The sequence below is a fragment of the Cucurbita maxima genome, unplaced genomic scaffold (genome assembly GCF_002738345.1).
Source record: "Cucurbita maxima cultivar Rimu unplaced genomic scaffold, Cmax_1.0 Cma_Scf00013, whole genome shotgun sequence".
In the NCBI taxonomy this organism is placed as follows: domain Eukaryota; kingdom Viridiplantae; phylum Streptophyta; class Magnoliopsida; order Cucurbitales; family Cucurbitaceae; genus Cucurbita; species Cucurbita maxima.
This window is the reverse complement of record NW_019272029.1, coordinates 2,179,745-2,203,381: the sequence shown is the minus strand read 5'-3', so window position 1 is coordinate 2,203,381 and position 23,637 is coordinate 2,179,745. Positions and strand designations below refer to the sequence as shown.

Genomic DNA, 23,637 nt, shown 5'->3' with positions numbered 1-23,637 from the left:
TAGAGATAATATTATTTATTTATAAACTCATAATCTTACTCTACTGCTCCTTTCAATAATACTAAAAAACATAGAAAAAATAAGAACCATATAATTGGAAGATCGTCAAAGTGGATGTGAATGAATATATGTAAAAAAAAAAAAAAAAAAAAAAAAAAAAAAAAAAAAAAAAAAAAAAAAAATCAAAATGAATGATCAAAAAATGGAATGAATATTGGATAAGACAGTATCATAAAAGGAAACAAATTTGGAAGTTAGAAGGAAAAAAAAGGGAAATTTAAATTGAGAAAGAAATGAGTGAGGGAGATGGTTTTGAGACAGTAGGGAAGGAGGCAGGTGCCATCATACAACTCACTGATGTTACCTATCAACACAGAAGATTTGATGCAGATACTCTTCTGCTCCTACTAATACAACAAAATAAATAAAGAATAAGAAAAGAACAAAGCCTATTTTATTTATTTATTTATTTATTTATTTATTTATTTATTTTCATTTTCCCCACCTTGTCAATTTTAAACCTTTATTTTTAATTCAATCCAACTACATTCTAAATTTGAGCAATAAAACCAGTACCAACATATAGCCAGAATATTGGTTATGAGACATTTTCCCAGCCAGCATTCAATTCTCCTCTCATTTTAAAATGGAGGAATACAAGAACTTAAAATAATTTTAGAGAAAATACTAAATTATAAATTTAGAAAGTATAATTTATTTTTTTAGTTCTAATAAGAGAAAAAAATTAGAATTTCTAATTCCTAATAACATAGAGTGAGAGACCTTACTTCCATTGGAGAGAGAAAGATGCCAACAACGATGCGATGCTGGAATGTCAATTGGAGAAGAGAACGTCTAAAAGGAACAGGCAAAAGAGAATAATATCCACTATTGACATGAACTCGAACTATTATGTATCTTTAACCAATTGACATATACATCAACCCAGATATAAAACTTGATGGTATCTAATGTGTTCTCAATAATTTAAAGCTGAATTTTGCTGTTTTTTTTCTAAAACCACGAAAAGCTAACCAATCTCATGACAGCAAGTAGCAACGCAAGATAACAGTTAATTAGCTAAAAGTTAGTATATTAAATTTAGACCCTCTTTGGAAGTATTTTTTATGTCATTACCAAAGCTAAAGGTACTTTTAACTCAAAAACATCCTATTTATGAACACAAAAAAGTGCATAAATTTGTTAGAACATGTTAATTAATAAAAAATTACTTCATAAAAGTTACTGACATTATTGAACTCTTTACCCACAAAAATGCAACAGCACTCAAACATTGGTTTCTCACAGCGTATTTTAAGTGAAGATTTTGACTTATTTCAAAATAACTTATTAGGCATTCCAAACATGGTAATTTAAAGTGGCAGTTGCACTAGTTTTTACCAGACTGACTCATAAACACTTTAGCTAGCTAGCTACTGTAGAACCTAGCATCAAAATTTATTATAATATCTAACTGGCCGCTAAATATTATAATTATTTAAAAACTTTTTGAATTTTGAATTAACTAGCCGCTAAATATTTTGAATTATTAGTTTATTAGATATTGATCCATTCAAACTTTTTTTTGCATCTTGTTAATTAAATTTTCTACCTAACAGGTTTAAAAAACTAAAAAGTCAAAGACCCATTAAACAAGAAAAGAAAGTTCAAGAACTAGTCACTTTAAAAAATTCAATAACCTAGTGAATAAAATTCTGAAAGTTAAGAATTAAAAAAAAAAAAAAAAAACTTGTAATTTAAGTTCCTTTAAAGGAGGGGTCCAAACTGAAAAAGAAAAAGAAGGGACGTGCAGTGTGTCAGAGGGAAAAAAGTGTTGGGTTTTCGCCTTTTAGCCCGTGAGGCTAAAAAAACTGGGTTAAATTATTAAAATTTATATGAACTTAGTTTCAATTATGTTGAAACTTTTTTAAAAAATTATTTTAATTTTTAAATTTAAAGTTTTACTATTCATAAGCCAAAAAGTTCATATATGCTTAGGTAAAAAAAATGAAAATAAAGACCCTTCTTCAATTCCTAAACAAACACAAAAAATTGTGCATGAAAAAAGGTTCAAGCTTCAAGAATTTAAACTAAATAATGGAATAGAAAGGTAAGAACTTTACCTTTTTTTTTTCCTTTGGGAGAAAATGGGCCATCATGCACGTGGGTTTGTTTGCGAGGAGGCCAAGGCTAAGGCTAAGGCTAAGGCTAAGGCTAAGGCTAAGGCTAAGAAGAACACAAATGAGAGGCAAACAAATGAAAAAATAAAAGCATTGTCTACACATCATATATCGCATAAAATCATAGCTATCGTAATAATTTGCACGCTCACGTCACGTGTCAGCACATGGACCCAAAAGAGAGAGAGATTTACCGTCTAAAGAGTTGGCGCTTCACTGCCAGGATCAGGCCGGATATTTAACAGAGAGCTTGCAGAGCTTTGACTACAATACTCATGTTTGGCCTGAACTCTGCTTCCATGTTTAACGCACAATGCAGCAACGGCTGCAAACTGCAATGGAATCACAAATATTGGCCGTCTAAGATTTCGTTACATATTACATTCAGCCAAAACATTTATAATAACATCAAAATTGTCAGTGTTTGCTTGTAAACTGAAAACCGCCTTCATTTTTAGGAAAAATCATTCAATAAAACCAGCACAATGTATTTGTCTCGTAATTATAGTCGGATGTGGATTCAAAAATATGAATGTTCTCTAATAACTGAGTTAATTAGAAAAGGGGGAATCAACTGCAATCTGGGTGATGTGGGGTCCTATTGTATTTCATATCGGTTGGTGTAGCTTTCAGTTTTTCCTATTTCTCTTTTCAAATTTCAACCATGTTGGTGAAGAGTTAAACTTTGTGACGCGAGGTCATTAAAAATGTCCTCTCCGGGCTCTGTTCCCTTTCCCCTTAGATGGAGAAATGTTGGTTTAATACAGTTTCTTTCTAAAAGTAAAGGAATCTCACGCACAGACAGGCAATCAGGAGAGAGAGAGAGAGAGAGAAAGAAAGGAGATAATATCACCAAACATAAACAAGAAAAGAACAGTATGGGTACCTTTGCAACTGACTTGGGAGGGTACTCGTCTCCTAGTTTTGTGCATCAACACACTGCTTAACTTTATCATCGCTTGGGAGTGGCCTGAAAACGTTTCAAAACTCCCAAGTCTCAAGCTCAGAAGGTGGATAAAAGGAGGAAGAGAAGAGTATAGGCACAAAAACGTACCAATGTCACGAGATTTGGCTGTCCTCGAGGCAGTGTATGATCAACTGGCTTTCTTCCTGTCAAAAGTTGAAGCAGGACAACACCAAAGCTGTAAACATCACTCTTGACATTCAATGGTCCAGTCATTGCATCTCTGTAATTTACAAAAATGGGCACCACCCACAACATTTAGCTTATTGGTAATGGTATATTATAATTATGTAGTGATGCTTTACATTGAAACTTTCAAGAATTATAGAGAAGGAATTGAGGAACCTGCAACTTCCGATTATATCAATAATAATATACAAGCGTTCAAAATCTTCAATAGTCTTATTTTTCTTAAAGATCATCTATACTTGCTATGAAGATTGTTAATTGTGTTGAAGCTATAAGAGTGATTTCAGAAGTCGTCGGGTAGGCGAGATGGCCGTTCTTAAATATTAATTAAAAGAAAATACTGCAACTAGCAGCTAGAGCTAGTTGAGAGAACCTTTTGTTCCTGGTTATTTCACCATCCTTATCAAGGTACGGATTTTTTTTTTTTTTTAAGTAAGTTTGTTGTACCTAGTTCATGGGTTTACATTAAGATTTTTAATTTATAAAAAATGATTTGATGCTATTGAATCCCACATAATTATTATAAGTTGGTGTCGTGGAAATTAACTAATAGTAGTGTACTGGTAGTATAGGAAATTTTACCATTAAGGTCTGTAAGTATTCTTCTTTGGTGCATCAATGAACCAATGGTGATTTTTACAGTGGCCGCGTGCACCATGATCAATAAACTGGCCGAACCACTGGGTTCTTGTTTTCTATTTCCCTTTTTCACTTAGTTGTTAGCTGTACATTTTGTGCGTATTCGACTGGAAAGTGATCACAGCGAAGTCATTTAAGGAGCTGATCAAGCTAGTGCTTGAAAGGGCTAAAATAATCTAAACTTGGGAAAACATCTAAGCAGTAAGTTTCTTTAATGTCAATATATTAGCGTCAAGCATGAACTAAATGCAGAATAGTGAAAATCAGCCTGGAGCATAAGAAATTTTTTAATCAACTTACTCGGGAGTATGATAGCCAAAGGTTCCAAGAGCACGGGAGGAACGAAGCCATGCAGCCATATCAGGGGCTGTCAGCAAATTTTGCAAATTATCATCAAATATTAGTACGTTGCGGATGATACGAGGATCGGCCTTTTCATGCAAATACTCCAACCCCCTTGCAGCACCTACAGCAATTTTTACTTTCTGTGCCCAGGAAAGAACAGGGCCGGGTTGTGCTCCTTTGACTCCTTTCCTCCCTGCATTAGACAAGTGTCATGATATTTTCAATCAGCCTTCGAACCATTAATCAAATAAACTAAAGAGAATGTGCAACCTCAAATTGCTCTCCATCAGATTGCATGGGCAAGCACTTCATCTTTCCCTGCAGAACAGCTATTTCTTTTTCAGGAAAAATGAAAGAAAAGAACAAATGGAGATCATGCATCCAACAGCGCAATCGATAATAACACTCTAAGATTAATCGCGTGTACCATGTAAAATGTCATGAAGAGATCCATTTGAAGCATACTCATATTCAAGAATTCGAGAAGTATCATGAACACAGTACCCAATCAAGATTAGAAAACTATTGTGCTTTAGGCTTGAAACCATGGAATTCTATTAGTGTGAACAACGAGTCAATATGCATAGTGACAGCTATTTTTAAATATCATACTACAACTTGAATTAGTGTAGTCAAAAGAACCTGGGATAAGAATTCATCATCAGCTTATTTGCTGTCATCCAACTTTTTGATTGCCACAGTCAACTCACTTGTAAATACCCCATAGTATACTCTGCCGTAGGAACCCTCTCCAACCAAACAGTCTGCATCAAAAATTGTCGTGACCTTGGTTCCTCAAGTGATATGCAGGGACTTCCATGGGCCGTATTTTCACTATTGGAGGACTTTTAGGTGCAGTTTTTCGTTTGTGATAGCTTTCATCAGTTCCTACATGACAGAGCTTTACTTCTTTTACTATTTGATAAATTTGATTACACTTGAGAGACAAAAAGAACAGAGACATAAGAGGATTTTAAATTTTATACAGAGCACACAAGCAAGTGCAAAAAGAATAAACACATATTACACAGCCCACCAATTACATGTGTATTGCTTAAATAACATAAAATAACGAGAGAAAAAAGAGCCAATGTTGTTAGTGTTAGACGAACACAACTCTCCACAATGGTATGATATTGTCCACTTTGAGCATAAGCTCTCATGGCTTTGCTTTGGGCTTCCCCAAAGGAGTCCTTTGTTCAACATTTAAGGATTTACCAATCTATTGACACGACTAAGTTTAGGGCATGACTTTGATACCATGTTAGAGGAACACGACTCTCCACAATGGTATGATATTGTCCACTTTGAGCATAAGCTTTCATGGCTTTGCTTTGGGCTTCCCCAAAAGACCTCGTACCAATGAAGAGAGTATTCTTTGATTATAAACCCATGATCATTCCCTAAATTAGTCGATGTGGGACTTTCATCATCCAACCGTTAGAACAGGTGATCAACAACCTTACAAACGAAAGGCATTACCGAGTGTCACAATGTCAGAGTGTAGGCAAGAAGTTTAAAACCAGAAATGTGTCCAACTTCACATGAAGAACTCAAACAAACACTAGAAAACCGGAAATTAAACAAATATGAATTCTGAAAAATTAACCAACGTTCCCGAACATCATACTAAAGATATAAGGACTGGCAAGAATACTCATTAGCATTCGCTTCGGATTAAAAAGCGATCCTTCAAAAAAGCAAGTTAAACAAACCAATAATAAATAAAATGATACAGTAAAAGCCTCATGTACAAGCAGTCCATCAAATAAATCCGTTATCAAGATTAATAGAACAAGCATCGAAAAGAAAGCGAGAGATCACTTTCATCGACCATAGTTCATAAACTACAACTCACAAACAGAAATTCGAGCTTAATTCTCCGGACGCAATAAAGCAATACACTCAACATCATTCATGTTCTTCAACATTTAAAGACAAATATCAGCAATTCAACAGGAAACTAAAAATTACAAGAAAAGGATGCACATCGTAGATCAGATATATAGTTCAACGGAAACAAGTCCTCAATGCTTCAATTGGAGGAAACTATTGGTCGAGCGGATGCTAATAAATATACATACATACATATATATATATATAAGCAAAAACCTCGAAGCAGGCGACTGCTTCGTAGAACGGAGTCGTGGAGCTTTCTTTAACTTGACCTCGTTCAACTTCGCCGATCGTCTCCTACTTCCGATCAACTTTCCGGCGACCTCAGGTTCCAACTTGCGGCTTCCATTTGTAGGAAGCATTCACACAGAACCACCACGCTTCATCTTCATCCATTTATTCGCGACAGTAACTGAAGTTTAAAAGGACTTCGAGCGCAACGATTGTAGATTAAGTATTTGAGTCTCCACTCGAACTTCGAATCGCAGCCGTTGATCTTTGATTTTGACCATCAAAGTCAAAAAGATCGACGGATGAGCGTGATTTTCGACGGTGCAAATTGGTGGATGACGTGGCGGAAAGTTACTTACCCAAGAACCCGCAAAACGACAAGTCGGCTCACATGGAATTAATATCTTAATACTTCCTGCCATATTTAATATTGGTTTTAAGAATGTGGGACAAATAAAATGATGTAAACAATTTATAGTAATTGATAAATATTGATTTAATTTATTAACATTTTCTTTCTTTGTTTTTTTTCTAATTTTTAAATATTATACAAATTTCAAAAAAAAAAAACACAGCAGAAAACATATTGTTCTCTTTGGACTTTACTTTTCGTGCTTCCGCTCAAGGCCTCCACTCAGATATTGTCCTTCTTTGGATTTTACTTTTCGGGCTTCCCCTCAAGGCTTCCGCCCAGATATTGTATTTTTCGGGCTTCCCCTCCAGGCTTCCACCCAGATATTGTCCTCTTTGTCCTCGTTGGCACTCTTTCCTTCCTCCCATCAATGACACCCTTTATAAATGGTGGTTTGTTCTCCTCCCCAATCAATGTGGGACATCACAATCCACCCCCTTCGTGACCAGCGTCCTCGTTGGCACCCTTTCCCTCCAATAAATGTGGGACTGCCCCCAAATCCACCCTCTTTGGGACTCGTCCTTACTAGCACACCGCCTCGTGTCTACCCCCTTTCGGGGAACAGCAAGAAGGTTGGCACATCGTCCGGTGTCTGACTCTGATACCATTTGTAACGACCCTTATAAATGATGCTAGAGGAAGGTTTTCACACTCTTATAAATGGTGATTTGTTCTCCCTCCAACCAATGTAAGACATCATAATGAACACGTTGATTTATTCAAGATTGGTAAGATTTCTATCACTTAAATCTCGGATTCTCTCTCTTAATAGCTTGCTTTTACTCAAGGATCGAACACATGATTTTGCTTAAACTTAAAGTTTTATAACACTTATTTATCTTCAAAAAGATTTTGGTCTTTCACAAGCATGAGTTCTTTAGAGTTTTTTCTTATTGGGGACTTAATTTTCGAATCTAATTGAATTTGAATCATAATCTTGAGAATAACCCGAAATTTCTTGGTGTATTTATAATAAAATATAACCTAATATAAATATAAAAATAACGAGAAAAAAAAAAAAAGAAAATGCTTTAACAAAATGCTCTCATTGCATGGCATGGATAGTATTAAGAATTTTAAAAATATTACAAGAAATTGAAACTAGGAAAAGGAAATAGAACAAATATAATTTGCTTTTGAACATAAAGCAGCAGAAGAAAGAAAACACGAAAATCAATCAACTAACAACTCCCAGATATTTCTAGAATTGTAAGGAATTTAGACCAACCGGATGGGATGATCTCTTTAAGATTGAGGCTTCTCCCACTTGAGTGGCTTGACAATCTCCCAGGTGAAGTCCGGGTCCTCCCTTCCGAAGTGTCCATATGCTGCTGTCTTCAAGAATCTCCCATTGCCACCCCTCTTCAGATCAAGGTTGATGGTGATCATTCCAGGCCTGAAGTCGAAGTTCTCCTTCACGATTTCAAGGATTTCCTTGTCGGGGATCTTACCGGTTTTGTATGTGTCGACGAAAACTGATAACGGCTCCGGTACACCAATGGCGTAAGAGACCTGGACAATGCACCTCCGTGCAAGCCCACTGGCAACTATGCTCTTAGCAGCCTGCCTGACAATGTAGGCGCCACTCCTATCGACCTTGGTGGGATCCTTTCCGGAGAAAGCACCACCACCGTGGGCTCCCCAACCACCATATGTGTCGATGATGATCTTGCGTCCAGTAAGACCTGCATCACCATGGGGACCACCAATGACAAACCGGCCTGAGGGGTTAAGGTGGAAGATGGTTTTCTCATCGAGGTACTTCTCGGGGATGACAGGCTTGATGACATGCTCTTTGAGGTCTGCAGCGATCTCGTCATTGGTGACAGTCTCATCGTGCTGGGTGGAGATCAGAACTGTGTGCACACGGACGGGTACCATGGCGCCATTGTCGTTGTAGTACTCGACAGTAACTTGGGTCTTGCCATCAGGTCTCAACCAGGGGCAGGTGCCATTCTTTCTAACTTCAGTGAGACGAGCGCCCAACTTGGTGGCTAGGACATGGCTAAGGGGCATCAATTCAGGGGTCTCGTCAGTGGCATAGCCAAACATGTGGCCTTGGTCACCAGCGCCAATCTCCTCAGGGCGCTTTGTGAAGTGGCCGTGAACACCCTGAGCAATATCTGGGCTCTGCTGCTCAATGTTAACCAGGACCTTGCAATTGTCAGCATCAAGACCAACATCGTCGGAAACGAATCCGATTTCTCGGCATGTGTCACGGACAATCTTTTCGTAGTCCACATTGGCCTTGGTAGTGATCTCTCCAAAGACCATGACCATGTTGGTCTTACTGCAGGTCTCACATGCGACCTTGCTGTCAGGGTCCTGAGCTAGGCAAGCGTCGAGCACCGCATCAGAGATCTGGTCACAGAGCTTGTCGGGGTGACCCTCATTTACGGATTCAGAGGTAAATAGAAAGGTCTCCATCTCTGAAACATAACAAACACCATATTAGATCGTGTACAAAATATTCAGTTCATTCGTTATGTCAATTGTTAATCTTTCTGTTCCAATTTAGTCACATCAATTGGGCAGAAGCATATTGTATGTTGTTAAAGATTGGAAACATCCACCAGTTACCAGAGCAAGCTCGACGCATACTCATCTTGAAATCAAAACTACAGAAATCTGGGTGATACAAGCACAGATCAAAGAAACTTTTCGAAATTTTTAATGAATGGAATGACGCCATGGTTGGAAAGTAGCCTCGACAAATCTGAACAGTCCGACAGGGTTCGAAGGTAGGTAAACAAAATTAAACTTGGAAAATTCAAGATCTGTCCTGAGGAATCCTTAACAATTCGACCACAGAGATAGTCCGCTACCAAATCGAATTACCAGCAACAATAAGAAAATGAGCAAAAACAAAAATAAAAATCTTTGATCTAACCATGGATCTAGGGAATCCTAAAATTGTTACACGAAAACCGCGGGAAATCAGTACGCCGACATGATCTTTCTTCTTTTACTTACAAATCGGATCGTGCTATTCAACAAACAGTTTGTGGTGACAAATAAAAGCTGACAACCGAAACAGAGCTACCAGAGAAACAAAAAGAAAAGCCCCAAACACCCGAGATCCCGAATCTCAGAGAGCACAAAACAGTATCGAAGTTACAATCACTAGTTCCAGATGAATTCTTTTTTTAAAAAATGTCAGATCTGCAAGATTTCACAACTCAGAAGAAGAGAAACAGAGTTCATCGCAACATACAAGCACCAGACACCCGATTCAAACAAAATGAGTACCACTAGCTTACATAGCAGAAAGAAAAACCCCCAAATTCGTTCAGAAACCAGGAGAAAAAAGGGGAAATGAAGAACCACAAGCATGCTCAAAGCCTCATGAAAATTTAATAAAAAAAATGGCAATGAACGAGTGGTGGAACAGAGCTCGCAAACCTGGTGATATCGGCTGCGTAGATCTGGAAGAGAGAAAGAATTTGAGCTAATACGCCAACCGGACCAGACCTCTGTAAGAAGGCGAAGCTCAACGGTACAAGGACTACCAAGTGAACAAACCCTGTATTTATAGCGTCCAGCCACCCTCCAGGCTACCGGAATAACCGGTTAGGATGCCCTAGGAACCAATAGGGGAGACTGTAGGGACTAGGGACGGAATTTCGCAAGATTCTGCCGAGCCATTGGTCGCTGAAGATCCTGGCCGTCGAAATAGAGTTGGTGAAGAGAGCACCCGCGGGTGATCCAACGGACAACATTTTGATATTAGCCTCTCGATGACGTTCCGGGTTATAGCCACTTTCATCCCGTTTCAGCTTCACGCGCTTCTCCGGCCAGGTAGAGTCAGCGACTTTAATTATTATCTTTATACTAAAGTTAATTTTTTAAGTAGCAATTTTAATATTATAATAAATAGAATCCGACGTGGAAGAAGGACACGTCAGCAACGTGCTTCATGCTGCCAACCCGTTTAAAAGCAAAATAAATTTGTGTCATTTTTTAATTTTACCAAAATCTTAATTATTCAAAATTAAATATTTTTAAAATTATTTTATAAAAAAAATCAATAATAATATTTTTTTTAGTGTAATAAATTTGGCTTGAAAGAAGGATAAATTGAGATTCGCATGAAACATGAGCCATGAATGCGACTGTACAGCTGACTCTTATGCACTCATTTTAAGGCAAAATTAATACATATTTTTTAATTTGGTAATTCTAGATTTTCAAATTTCCTCAATTACCTCAAACTTTAAAAATTATGATTTATATTATATTTTATCTTTTTAGTTTATTATTTTATGACCATATAATAGAAACAACGCAAATTATATTAAAAACTCTAATTATAAAATATTATAATTTTGTAAATTTATATAACAAACATTCTTTAAATAATAAATTTGTAATTACATTTTGATTTTGAAAAAAATATTGTTTTTATTTAAAAATCCACTTAAATGGTTGCAATCATCACCCACCCAAATTCCTAATATATTTATAATTTCATTTTCAAGTTAGGTAGCGGGTGAAATAATCTTGGTCACCAATCATAGACCAGATATTTAAATTATTTCGGTTCTTAGATTAGAGGTTAGGGTACAATAAATGTTAACGATCGAATTAATCTTCATTATTATCTAAAATAATTATTATATTAATCTATGAGATAGTATCTATGTCTATAATTAGCAAAAATTTAATATTTTTAATTAGTTGACTATTATATACCAATTAATTATAATTTAGGTTAAAAAGTGTAATAATTCGTATCACACGATAAAAAAAATAAAAAGAAATTTGAACTCCCCAGGGAATGGTTTGGCCGGGGACCGCCGCCTACGGGTTGCCCCGGCCGTCGTAGGGCGGCGACTGCGGAGGCGGGTCTGATTGCCCCACGAAAAATGTGTGGCTGCGGATAAACATGGGGTTAAAATATTATAAAAAAGTTTTTTTTATTATTTTATTTATTAAAGGTAACGCCACATACTCCAATCATAGAATGGAAAATAAAGGCAAAATAAATATATTACCCGTGGACGTTTTCACACATTTATAAGAAGTTTTTCGTTTCTCTCTCTAACGTGAGATCTCACATTTATAAGAAATGTTTCGTTTCTCTCTCTAACGTGAGATCTCACAATTCACCATTTGGGGGTTCAATGTTATCGTACGCACACTGCTTAGTATCTAGCTTCGATATTATTTGTAATGGCTCAAACCCACCGCAAGTAAATGCTGTCTACTTTAACTCATTACATATAAGATTGTTTCGTTCTCCTCTCCAACTAATGTGGGATTTCACATGGGTCGTCTTGTTAAATTAGGTTGCCCACACAGAGTTGTCATCTTGTTATATACATATATATATATATATATACACACACGGTTGAGGTAGCAAATTTCTCTTAGCTATTTTTTCTTGTTATTAGTGGAGTCAATTGAGTCGTGTCCTTTTTTCTTCTTTTTCAGCGTTTCATGTATTTTTTTTATAAAAGGCATTGGACCCTATGAATAAAGAATTATCATTTTTGGTACATTTGTACGGTCTTTGTATAATAATGTTTGATTAATCCACCACATTTAAATATAGTGTGAAAATTATCTTATTTATAATTAAATAAATTACAAGGATATGAAAATAACAATAAATGGAAAGATATCTATGGTAATAAGACAAATATTAGATATTTGCTTTATAATAAAATATCAAATATAATGTATATGATAAACTATAATTTATTACTAAATATCCTTAACACCCCACTGCAAGCTAAGCGTCGGATTTAAACGGACGTGAAGTTTGAATCTGAAAAATTCAAAAAGGTTGAGAAACACTTTTCGTGAAGACGTCAACAACCTGGTTCAGAGGAAGCGTAGAAAAACACTTTCTTGGCCATCGAAAATTGCAGAGGGATCGCCGCTCGACGGTGATGCTACCTTGGCTTCGGCGAGAATATGTCTAACCCATGAAGAGGGATTGTCGCTTAGAAATGATACTACCTTGGCTCTGGTGAGAATATGTCTAACCCTAAGGAGTAGAAGGGGAAATCTAGAGCAAGGGACAAAGACACTGTTGAAGCCAGAAGAGTTGTCACATTGTGCGAATGAGCCAATTTTGGCGAGAAGGGCGGCGGCAACTTGGTTGGTAAAGAGGCCAGTGCGGCGCGCAAATTCCAAAGGTAAATCTCTGCAGAAGGTTGATAGGTTTATGTTAGGGTTTATATGAAGGATGAAGGGAAGAGTGGGAAGAGAATGAAAGAGACTATATTGGCTGAGGAAAAATCGATTGTGTTGGGAAAGGTAAGGTTGTATGTACAAAGTATGACGAATGATGATTTGGAGGTCAAAAGGGTGGAGCCAAACAGTAATCAATCGGCTCATGTGAAAACCATGACCCTTGTCCCTGCGTCGTCAAAGCCAGTAGTGGTGGTGGAAAAGAACAATAGAAGATTTCAAAAGCTATTGAAAAGAAAGGATACGGGTTGCTAAACCAAAATGACTATGATACCATAAGAATGTTTGATTAATCTACCACACTTAAATGGTGTGAAAGTTATTTTATTTATAATCAAATAAATTACAAGGATATAGAAATAACTGGAAAAATATCTATGTTATAAGACAACTATTAGATATTTGACTTATAATAAAATATCAAATATAGTATATATCGTAAACTATAATTTATTACTAAATATCCTTAACACGGTACTTTACATCTATCACACACAAACACTTTTTTCTCCAATTATTGTATTTATTTATTTATTTATTTATTTTGTCACGCTTGTAATGTAAATTAGTGATAATAATATAAAGTTGAACAAGAAAATAAATGGTATTGTCTTTTGGGGGCAAAGCAATTAGCCTTGAACTTCCTTTTCCAAGAAAGAAAGAAAAACGCGGTTTTAATTATTTAATTATTTAATTATTTAATTATTTAATTATTTATTATTATTATTATTATTGGGAACATGGCTTGATATGTGTGTGCCATCCATGATTTGGTTGGCAAAATATAAAATTTTCTCTTATTTTTCAGAACTTATTTTATTATTTAGTCTTCCGCACAAGATCTGTGCTTCACCATCTCACCTCTCCTATTTTTTTTAATTATTAAAATAGTCCTATTTTTAAATTATTATTTATTAGACACAAAATTTAAAAAAAAAATTAAAAAAATTAAAAAAGAGGTGGACAAAATTTAATATTATTTTATTATTTTAAATTCACTAAATAATATTATTAATTTTATATAGAATTAAAAATAAAAGGAAATGGGTGGATCTGGAGTGGGAAATGGGGGAGTGAGGGTGACGTGTTGATGGTATTGGCACCATGGCAATGATCTGTAAAGCTTATTTGGCCGACATCACGGCATTCATTTCCCCCTGTCTCTCCACCGACACAACACCCTCTTTGATTTTATTTTAAATATATATATATATATATATATATTTGTTTATTTTTGTGAATATTAATAATATTTATAGATATTTTTAAAATTATTAATATTTTATATCATAATTAATGGTATAGTATTATCAACATTTTATTTGATGTCAATTAATTGACCCACATTTATAGAATAAGATATAAGAAAATGAACAAATATTGAATTATTATAGTGGAGGAAGGTCACATGGCCTCTAATTTTCAGGATATATATTATTTTGAGACAATAATAAAAAATAAAAAAAAAAGAATTAAATTCAAATCCAGTTGGTTTAAAAAACAAGAAAAGGACTGAATTGTCATTTGGCATGGAAACTGAAATTATTTGGTGAAAAGACAAAAAAATGATGGCATTCATGTCTGATCTGATCTGAACTGAACTGACACTGGCGTTAGAGAAGGGCAGAATTGTCATTATGTTACCAAGATGAAAAATATTTGATATATTTCACATTTTTTACAAATCCAGTTGGTTAAAGAAAAAAAGAAAAAAATGGTATAATTGGTATTTCGCATAAAAATGAAAGTATTTGGTAAAAAGACAAATATCCAGTGCATTAATTCAGACGCTGTCCTAAATAAAAGGGTAAAATTGTCATTCTGTACGCTGGTGAAAAATGTCATAAAATATAAAAAAATGCGGTGAGCGTGGATCGAACACGCGACCTTCAGATCTTCAGTCTGACGCTCTCCCAACTGAGCTATCCCCGCTTAGTTGTTGACTTATAAAACTTAAATATAACTTTTTCTATTATCTTTCTCTTTTTATTCATCTTTATAGTTCTTTCATTTTGGACGGCATCGCAAAGAGATCGCTAATGGGAAAAACCAAATCCTTCAAAGATGAGTTCACCTACGGTATGATTGATCTTTTGTGCCTTGAAATTGTAGCTGATTATCGTTACTTTTCTCTCGTTTGATATTTTAGGAGATCATTGTATAATTACGGCGTTGATTTTTTTCATAGAACAACGATTTGCGGAGTCGTTCGAAATCTTGGCCAAGTATCCCGATCGAGTCCCTGTAAGTTGCAAAATTCTCATCATATGTATCTTTGACTAGAGAAGATTCGATTCTAGTTGCGTCTGTATCGGATTTTTTCGAGAAATTATTCTAGATAATGGTGAATTTGTGAATTTGTGAATTTAGTCGATATATAATATCGGTGACTCGGAGAGTCGGTAGGTGTCGAATTCTTTGGTTCTTATCGTTCTTCATCTTTAAGAAATCTCTGCGAAAGCTATGAATGATGCTTTCCAAATAAGTCCTCTCGGCAAATGAAGTTCTAAAGTTATCAGATTATTTCCGTCAACGTTTCCTTCGCTATCCAAGAACAAAATTGTATGTGGATAGAAGATGCTTGTTGATTGTCTTCAAGCGATGCAACGGTGACTTCGATTTTGGTAGCCTTGAACAGAGCTGTAGAATTGTTGCTAAAAAATTCAATGCCTCGGAAAATAATATCCTGTCTGAATTATGTAATCTTCTTACGTTTTTGAGGTGTACATGCTAGAGAGATATTCATTTCCTCCAGAATCCATGAAAGTGAAATAATGGTTTCCTTTTGATGTTTCGACTATAATTGCAGGTAATTGTTGAGAGATATGAGAAATGTGAACTTCCCGAGATGGAAAAGAAGAAGTGAGTTTCTCAATCTCCACCATTTCTGAGCTTCCTCAATGTTTCAGTTCTACTGATTTCATTTAGCTGTCTCTGAAAATCAATTGAATGAAAACATATATTATCACCTTAGCATTGCACACTTTTTGACTTCTTGATTGGTAATGTTTGTTTTTGTTTGGCTATAGATCTTCTAGCTATCTATTTTTGGCCATCCCAAAAATCTGCATACTGTTTATCTATTTATACCTCAACTTACAGATATCAGTGTGATGGGCTTAGAAAAGATGAATCATGTTTTGTCATATGGGTTCCAAAGCTTTCTCACCTTGTCAATTACCCATTTGATAGTGTTCTTGTACTCGTTCCTCTCTCCTTTCGATGTGATCGATGTGGGGTCTCACCTCTTTCGATGTGATCGCTGCGGGATCTCACCGTTCTTGTTTTTTGTTTCTTTTTTCTTTTTCACATTTCTCATTTTTTTTAAGGAACATGACTTGTCTATTTCTTGTTTTCAAAATCTTAGTAACCTTTTCTTAAAAAAGGGAAAATTTTGAGAAACTACAATAATCAAAAGAACATATTGTTTGTACCAATATAGTTTTCCTTCCTCTATTGAATCTCTTTTGCTTTCTCATTGACTGAAGGTACCTCATTCCTCGAGACATGTCTGTTGGCCAATTCATCCATGTTCTGAGCACCAGGCTTCATCTAGCACCTGGAAAAGCTCTCTTTGTGTTTGTAAAGAATACTTTGCCTCAAACAGGTAGAGTTGCATTTGAGCTGGATGCTGCTCTGCCTATTTTTGCGCTCGCTCGTGAACAAGTCTTTCAAATGCCAGTTACTAACATGCTAAATGATTGACCTCAAACTTTTACAGGTAGCTTAATGGATACAGTGTACGAATCATACAAGGACGACGATGGCTTTCTGTACATGTGTTACAGCAGTGAAAAGACCTTTGGCTAGGACCATCTGATTGAGATTTGCCAATGCTGAAGCTGTATATTTCTGCTGCTCCTGCTGTCAATATATCCATAGACAAATTTGTTTTTATCAAGTGAACATTATCTATAATGCATACATATATCATACCTTCATATTTCAAACTATGTCCGAATTACAGACCCACTTTATCTAAGATGAACCCAAATTAGTTAATATGAAATCCTATGAAAAAGAACACAAGTGTAATTTCAAAGAAACATACAATAGCATCAACTTTGCAGTTTGTTGAAAGGCAAGCATTCCTGTGGAAACATGAACCTTATAGAAGGATTATTAAATACACTCAAGGTGAGGTCTAAACATCAGAAAAAATTTCATCATGCAACATATCATATTATCCACACTATGATATCAAAATGATTACTCAGAATATGAAGCCATATGAAGCATGCCACGTTACAGGCTGCTTTTATCACCAATCCAAAAATTTCGCCATCCTTTCGACCCGTCTGGATGTATAAATCCTCCGGCCAGTTCGATCGCTCGCATTCTGTTGCTTCTATATCCACAAAATATTACATTTCACCGATTTGTGCTAGGAGAAAAGCCTCTGAGCACCGTTTCGCCACACACCCCGAACAGGCACTGCCCCAGCGGTATTGTTCCCATCCTCAACTCTTTCAGATGGGTCCGAGTCTGAAGCAGGGTTGGAGTTTTTTAAATCTAAGAGTGCAGCAACCGAACCATCGCCTAAACGAACTCTATGGAACTTGGAGGTTTTCTTTCTTTGCTTGGTCCCCCCACCATCTCCATCCCCTGTGCTGTGGTGGTTCGATAGTCCAGTAGACGGTTGTCTGTTTTGTCCTCCTGTCCCACTTTGCTGGTCATCGGATGATATCTTCGTTTTGCCTTTCAAAGCACGGTACTCACCCTTCGATAATACCTCAACATCTTCCTCCAATGGCCTGAGACTCGACTGCAGCTCCCGAACACTGCTCAAGATACTGTCTGCTAATCTGTCCTTTGAACTGTCCTTTGAACTGCTGTCTTTAACATCTATAGACTTCCCTTTACCCTTCTTTCCCTTAACTTTAATTTGAATGCTATCTTGAGCCCTACCATTTTCTTGGATCACTTCTTGCTGTAAACTAGCATTATAGATCCCCACAAGTTCTTTCTGTTTCTGAGCATCAGGACAGAGCCTAGCCAGTTCAAGCACAAGATGTGATAAACCGAACTGCTGCACACAGTCTAGGTACATTTCCGGGTCGATCTGACCTTGGCGATATTGTGCAGATATATCTTTAAAAATGGCATATCTATCTTGGTCAAAATCAAGTGCAGCACGTATCTTTTCAACTAGAGATTTGTTAGCTGTCTGGACATCTTCGGTGTTCATCGAACTCTGGCTACTTGAGGGCACCTTCCGTGCCTGTGCCGCAGATACAGGAGGGAAATCATTAACCGAGGGTTCAGTATAAGCCATGTCGGTGAGATTGGGAGCAGAAGCAGAATGGCTGATCCTACTGCTACTACTACCCGGTCCACTCGAAGAATTAGTCTTACCCTTCGCATGCATCTGAGCAGCATTTGAGTAACCAGAGCCTGAAGAGCCATTACTGATGGTCACAGCACCCTTAGTCTGCCCAGAACTGCTCGATGCCGTATGATTGACATTTATTGCAGGCCAAGCTTGAGATGATTTATTTGATGGTACCACAGGCGCACGACTTGATTTTGGCCAACCTTGGGCAGGATTTATTACAGTCACATTCCTCTTGCGGCGAAGATGAGCAGCCATACTGTTATTATCTTTGTCCGGAATGGGTTTTGGATGGCTACTGCTAGATGCTGTTGATAGGGGTGGAAAGGATGATTGCTCCAATTGGGAATTCCTAGAATGACCCAATGCTTGAAGGTATCTAGAAGCTGATTCAGAATCTGTTGTGGATAAGGCTTCAAATGGTTCAATTAAGGGATCAATGTTGCTTATATTTCCCTGATCTGAGTCTACTTGTCCGCTAGGTAGTGGGTCATGAGTGGTGTCATCAACATTGGCTGTTTCAAAACTTTCTTGAATGGCCACAGAAAGTAGATCGTCAGAAGAATCACGACGAAATGTTCGTCTTCCACGGCGATTATCTTGGTCGTTACTTCTTCGATATCGAAAACTGGTTGGTATCTGAAAAGATTAATGCACGAAAGGGAAATACAATGTTAAAAAAAAAAAAAAAAAACAATAAATTGACATACAAGAGACAAACTGAATTTCTTAAAAGACCAGAATTGGGAGAGCAATAACATACCTGCAAAGCAGCATTTCGCTTTGATCGAGATAGCTTACCACCATGTTCAATAGTATTGTGCCTCTGAAAAATAGAAAATAGAAATGAAGAAACAATGCAATAAGATGGAGAAGGCCTAGAGCCTTACACGCTTGAAAGAAATGAGCAAAAAATAAATAAATAAATAAATAAACAGAAAGCATTAACTAAACACACACACACAAACCCTTCTTCAACGTTATAAGTTACCTTCATTTCTGATTCAGATTGGAACACTATAAACTTCTTAGAAAGGCAGGCTTCATCTTCACAAAGAAAATGTGCTTGTCGGAAATGGATCTGTGGCCAAAAAGTTCGATGCATTACATTCAAAACTCAAAACAGTGATTAAAAAGACAGTATTTCATTAGTTAAACTTGCCTCCAGGTCATCATAATTCTTATAATATTCATACTGTCCAGGATGGAGCCTGCAACCCAAAAAAAAAAAAAACTAAATTTAATCTCACTAAGCTACCAGTGAAAAAAAAAACGAAGATCTAGAAGTGTAATCAGTTCAATACAATTTAATTTTTACTCAAGTTATTAAAACGTTTGATTCCCTGAAGAAGAATAGTGGAACAAGAAAAGAACTGATTGGTTCAGTTCTTTTAATCCATTTCTTCTTCTTTTTTTCTTTTTATCATCCCAACCAACTTATTTTGCTGAAAGAAATGGAGTTTATGGAAAGTTTAGTTACGAAAATATATACAAATTAATTTTAACCAATGAATCCTTCTAAAAGATACTGAATTATGATTAGATGAGTTGCTAATCAAGTCTATTAAAAAATAGATTGAAGATTGTTCAAGTAAATAAAAAAAAACAAAATGAAATCATGGTATAGTTCAGCTTAGGTTGGACTGCCAGTTTAGTTTAAATTTATACATTCTAATCACAAATCATGGATTCTTAGCTTACCTTTGGCATATATGACATGTATAATGCTCTGTTGACATATGAGTATACAGCTCATTATCTCCGTAAAAAGGAGTCCTGCAATACTCACACATTGGGTGTCCGGTGAAACCACCTCTCTCACTCTCACTTCCGTCCACCTCAGAGTCACCAGTGTGTATGTGCTGATTCAGTTGTGCTCTATTATACAGCTTTTGTTCACAAATAAAGATCTGAGACACCAGACAAGCTAATCAGCACAATGGTTGCAATCAAAGAAAAGATCAGATAAACTCTAGTTCAAGTTCACATATAATTATTGTCATCGTAACTATCTACTAAGAGTAATCTGCTATGAATTTCAATGTCCAACCTACCATCAAGTAACTTAAAAAGAATAATAAGCATACCTTCCTTCCTTCCAAACAAAGGCTGCACATAAACAACTTATGTCGATGAAACAAATGACCCTTTAGCTGTTCAATATTCCGAAATCTTCCTCGGCGCTTTGAGCCATCATTTGGTTGATCTTCACCTATCTTATCACACACACTGCATGATAACCTGCACATTGCTTTTATCATCTTGTAGTGGTCAACGTCATCAAAAAATGCTTGTGTGTCTTCATGATACCAATAGGATCCACAACGACCTTCTCTAGGTTCAGAAGGAAAGACTGTGAAGTCGTTAATAGTCCTTGTATAATCTCCTAAGGCCTACAGCAGAACCAAACACGACAACATCAGCCCAATGAAACAACAAAACAGTCCTCAAACTCAATCAAATTACTATTTGAAAAGGCACCAAATCCACATAATTATAAATTTCAGCACTGTGGTAACAATCGAGTTCTCTCTGGTCTCTCAATAAATACGGAATGTGGGATGGGAGCTCCAGAGTATCAAGAAGGACTATAACAAATACAGATAACAGAGATACTAAGGTATGGTGGGAGCACATATTTCGCTTATTAGATTGTGTTTGTTAGCAGCCATCTAGAATTGGTGGCATTGAGATCTACAAGTATCATCCTTTCAATTTGAAGAAGACTTCAGAAATTTATCTAGTTCATTGAGGGGTGGCTTACTTTAGTTTCAAATTTCAATAGTCCTAACTACTCAGCAAGTCAGCTGAAAGCACAAATCACTGAAAATAAGAAGAAAAAAAAATGCAACACTCTGAGCCTCTAAGGCTATAATCAATAATGGTGATTGTATCCGGAAAACTTCTGATCAATGATATGGACACCAATATTGCCAAAAACATATAAAAAAAAAACATTACAAAATATAAACCTCAATGAGAGATCAAGCTAAGTGGTGTTTTGGAAAACTGTTCTCAACAGTTCTCTGTTTCCATTCTCATATTTGTTTTTGAAAATTGTGACTATTATAATGAAAAATTATTATTCACAACGAAACCATTGTTCCCAAGTTCATGATTTTGTTTTGTACTAACAAAGCGTAAAATTGTTTCGAAGGCAGTTTCCAAACAGCCCATTATCTATCAAAGAAATAAAGAAAAGAAGAGAGGGAGAGAGAGATAGAGAGAGAGATAAATGAACTATAAGTATATCACGGAGAAAAAGATTGAATAATCAGACGTTCGAAGTGCATACGACATTCCTTTGGTATAGGTATGACAGCCCGAATCGAACAGAAACGGAAACATAATCATAATTTAGAAAATTCATTAAACTAAAGTGAGAAACAAATATTCCATAAAGAAATCGAATACAACTACAGCAGTAGATCACTTAGGAAACACCAAAGTTGCATATGAAAGAAAAATAAAGATCAGAATTCAACAATTAAATACCGTCAAAGATTGAATACGATCATAGAACGGGGAATAGCTGCAGCCTCACCTTAGTGACGAAGACGACGGTGGATTCGGACTTGCAGATGCAACAGCAGCGATCACCACAAATGAATCGAAGGCGAGCAACGCAGGTGGAGCAGACATCCCGATGGCCGCAAGAGCCATAGGCAACCCATTCAAGGGCATCGGCACACACCGCACAGCTATCATCCATTGTTGTGTTCTTCTCAACGGTTCCGGGAAGGAGAAAAGTCTAATTGAGATCCTCAAAATTGATGGCAATTCGGCTTTGAAGAATCTCGAATGAGGAGATGATTAGGGTTTGAAGAACGAGATGAATTCCCAGAAAGTTCTTAAAAAGGGTCGAAGGAGAATTCGGGGCGCCGAGACGAAACTCACTCCACATACCAATTTTTTCTTTTTATTTTTTCTTTTAATTTCATGTCCTTCCAACAATTCCAATTTCCAACAAAAAATTAAAAAATAACTTAAAACTATATTTCGTATTTCTCTAAACAAATATTCTTAAAATTTCAAAATTTTGAAATTGCCTTTTTAATTTTTGTTTATTATTAAAATACCTTCCACTTTCAAAATATTTAAAAAATATTCCCAATTTTCATTAATAATATATATATATATATATATATATATATATACTCTTAAAATTAGCATTAATATAATTAGAAAAAAGTTTACCAATATTTTTTATTTTAGAATATAGATAGAATTTATTTATTACTTTGAGTATTTTTTAGACGGGGTATTTAGTTCTATTTATATATATTAACAGTATTTTTTTAATTTAAAAATATTAAAAAGTGTTTTTAACGTGTTTTAGAAAACTTTAATAATATTTTTTAAACATTCATGCCAGTTGTATTTTTAAATTAATATATTAATAATTTTCATCCAAAAATAATCATAATGATAATCAAAATAAATAAATAAATAAGAGCAACAATATTTTTATTAATTTTATTAATTTAGTATAAAAAAACAAAAAAATGGTAAAAATTAGAGTATGGAAGGTGAAACGATAGCATGTTATACAAATTATTGTTGACTTTTATTGTTATTTGGATTTTAGAATATAGATTTATGATTTGGGGTATTTTAGTCATTTTAGTCATTTTCTAATTTCAATTTATATGCTAAAATATATGTTAGGCCATTTTGCCAAACCTTTTTAGTCGGATTGGGCTTGGGCCGAATACCTAATTACAGCCCAAGCCCAATTACTTCCAACTCTCTAATACAAGTATGACTCTTTTGATCTTTAATTGAATTTTTTATCTCAACAAATATATATATATATATAGTTATGCTCGTGTTGACTCGTATAATAACAAAATTCGGTTTTATAGGGTGACGTAAGAAATGGTTTAATAAAATTAATTTAAAACTTCTTCTACATAAATATCGAAAAGTAAAATTAAATTGTTGGAGTACACGCAAAACATATTTAATAATTTAATAACTTTTTTTTAATCCTAATGAATTAATTTTGGAGAACACGCATTTATATAATTTTTAAATAAATAAATACAAATATAAAATAAAATCCAGAGTATTACAGTAAAAAGGAGTTGGTGAACGTGCGCAGCCTTTTCTGATCCAGCCACTTGTTGTCCAAGTTTGTCTATTCAAAGTGGGGCCCATTGCCACTTGTTCGTTTGTCTTTTTTTTTTTTTTCCTTGGATTATAAGAGCATAAGCCGAGAAATTCAAATGCTCCACTACTTGTGTTGGCC

At 35.6% G+C, this 23,637-nt stretch overlaps 3 protein-coding genes, 1 non-coding gene and 1 pseudogene across 4 annotated transcripts; 1 reads left to right on the top strand and 4 right to left on the bottom strand.

Moving 5' to 3' along the window:
* Nucleotides 1-170: 170 nt before the first annotated feature.
* Nucleotides 171-6,575, bottom strand: LOC111488316 (annotated as a pseudogene).
* A 1,311-nt stretch (nt 6,576-7,886) lies between these two features.
* Nucleotides 7,887-10,381, bottom strand: LOC111488251 (S-adenosylmethionine synthase 1). The gene is made up of 2 exons (XM_023135948.1): nt 10,259-10,381; nt 7,887-9,285 (listed from the first exon to the last, which is right to left on the bottom strand). The coding sequence occupies exon 2, from the start codon at nt 9,281-9,283 to the stop codon at nt 8,102-8,104; it is 1,182 nt and encodes a 393-aa protein (XP_022991716.1). The 5' UTR covers nt 9,284-9,285; nt 10,259-10,381; the 3' UTR covers nt 7,887-8,101.
* Nucleotides 10,382-14,913: 4,532 nt separating this feature from the next.
* TRNAF-GAA lies at nt 14,914-14,986 on the bottom strand. Its single transcript has one exon. It is a non-coding gene; the product is annotated as a tRNA-Phe (tRNA).
* Nucleotides 14,987-15,027: 41 nt separating this feature from the next.
* On the top strand, nt 15,028-17,015 carry LOC111488252 (autophagy-related protein 8i-like). Its single transcript, XM_023135949.1, has 5 exons — nt 15,028-15,133; nt 15,243-15,298; nt 15,864-15,916; nt 16,543-16,661; nt 16,776-17,015. Exons 1-5 carry the CDS (start codon nt 15,094-15,096, stop codon nt 16,862-16,864), a joined length of 357 nt encoding a protein of 118 aa, XP_022991717.1. The 5' UTR covers nt 15,028-15,093; the 3' UTR covers nt 16,865-17,015.
* A 55-nt stretch (nt 17,016-17,070) lies between these two features.
* On the bottom strand, nt 17,071-22,291 carry LOC111488249 (E3 ubiquitin-protein ligase HEL2). The gene is made up of 7 exons (XM_023135946.1): nt 21,931-22,291; nt 20,474-20,779; nt 20,088-20,296; nt 19,549-19,597; nt 19,378-19,467; nt 19,150-19,212; nt 17,071-19,025 (listed from the first exon to the last, which is right to left on the bottom strand). Exons 1-7 carry the CDS (start codon nt 22,096-22,098, stop codon nt 17,439-17,441), a joined length of 2,472 nt encoding a protein of 823 aa, XP_022991714.1. The 5' UTR covers nt 22,099-22,291; the 3' UTR covers nt 17,071-17,438.
* Nucleotides 22,292-23,637: the final 1,346 nt, after the last annotated feature.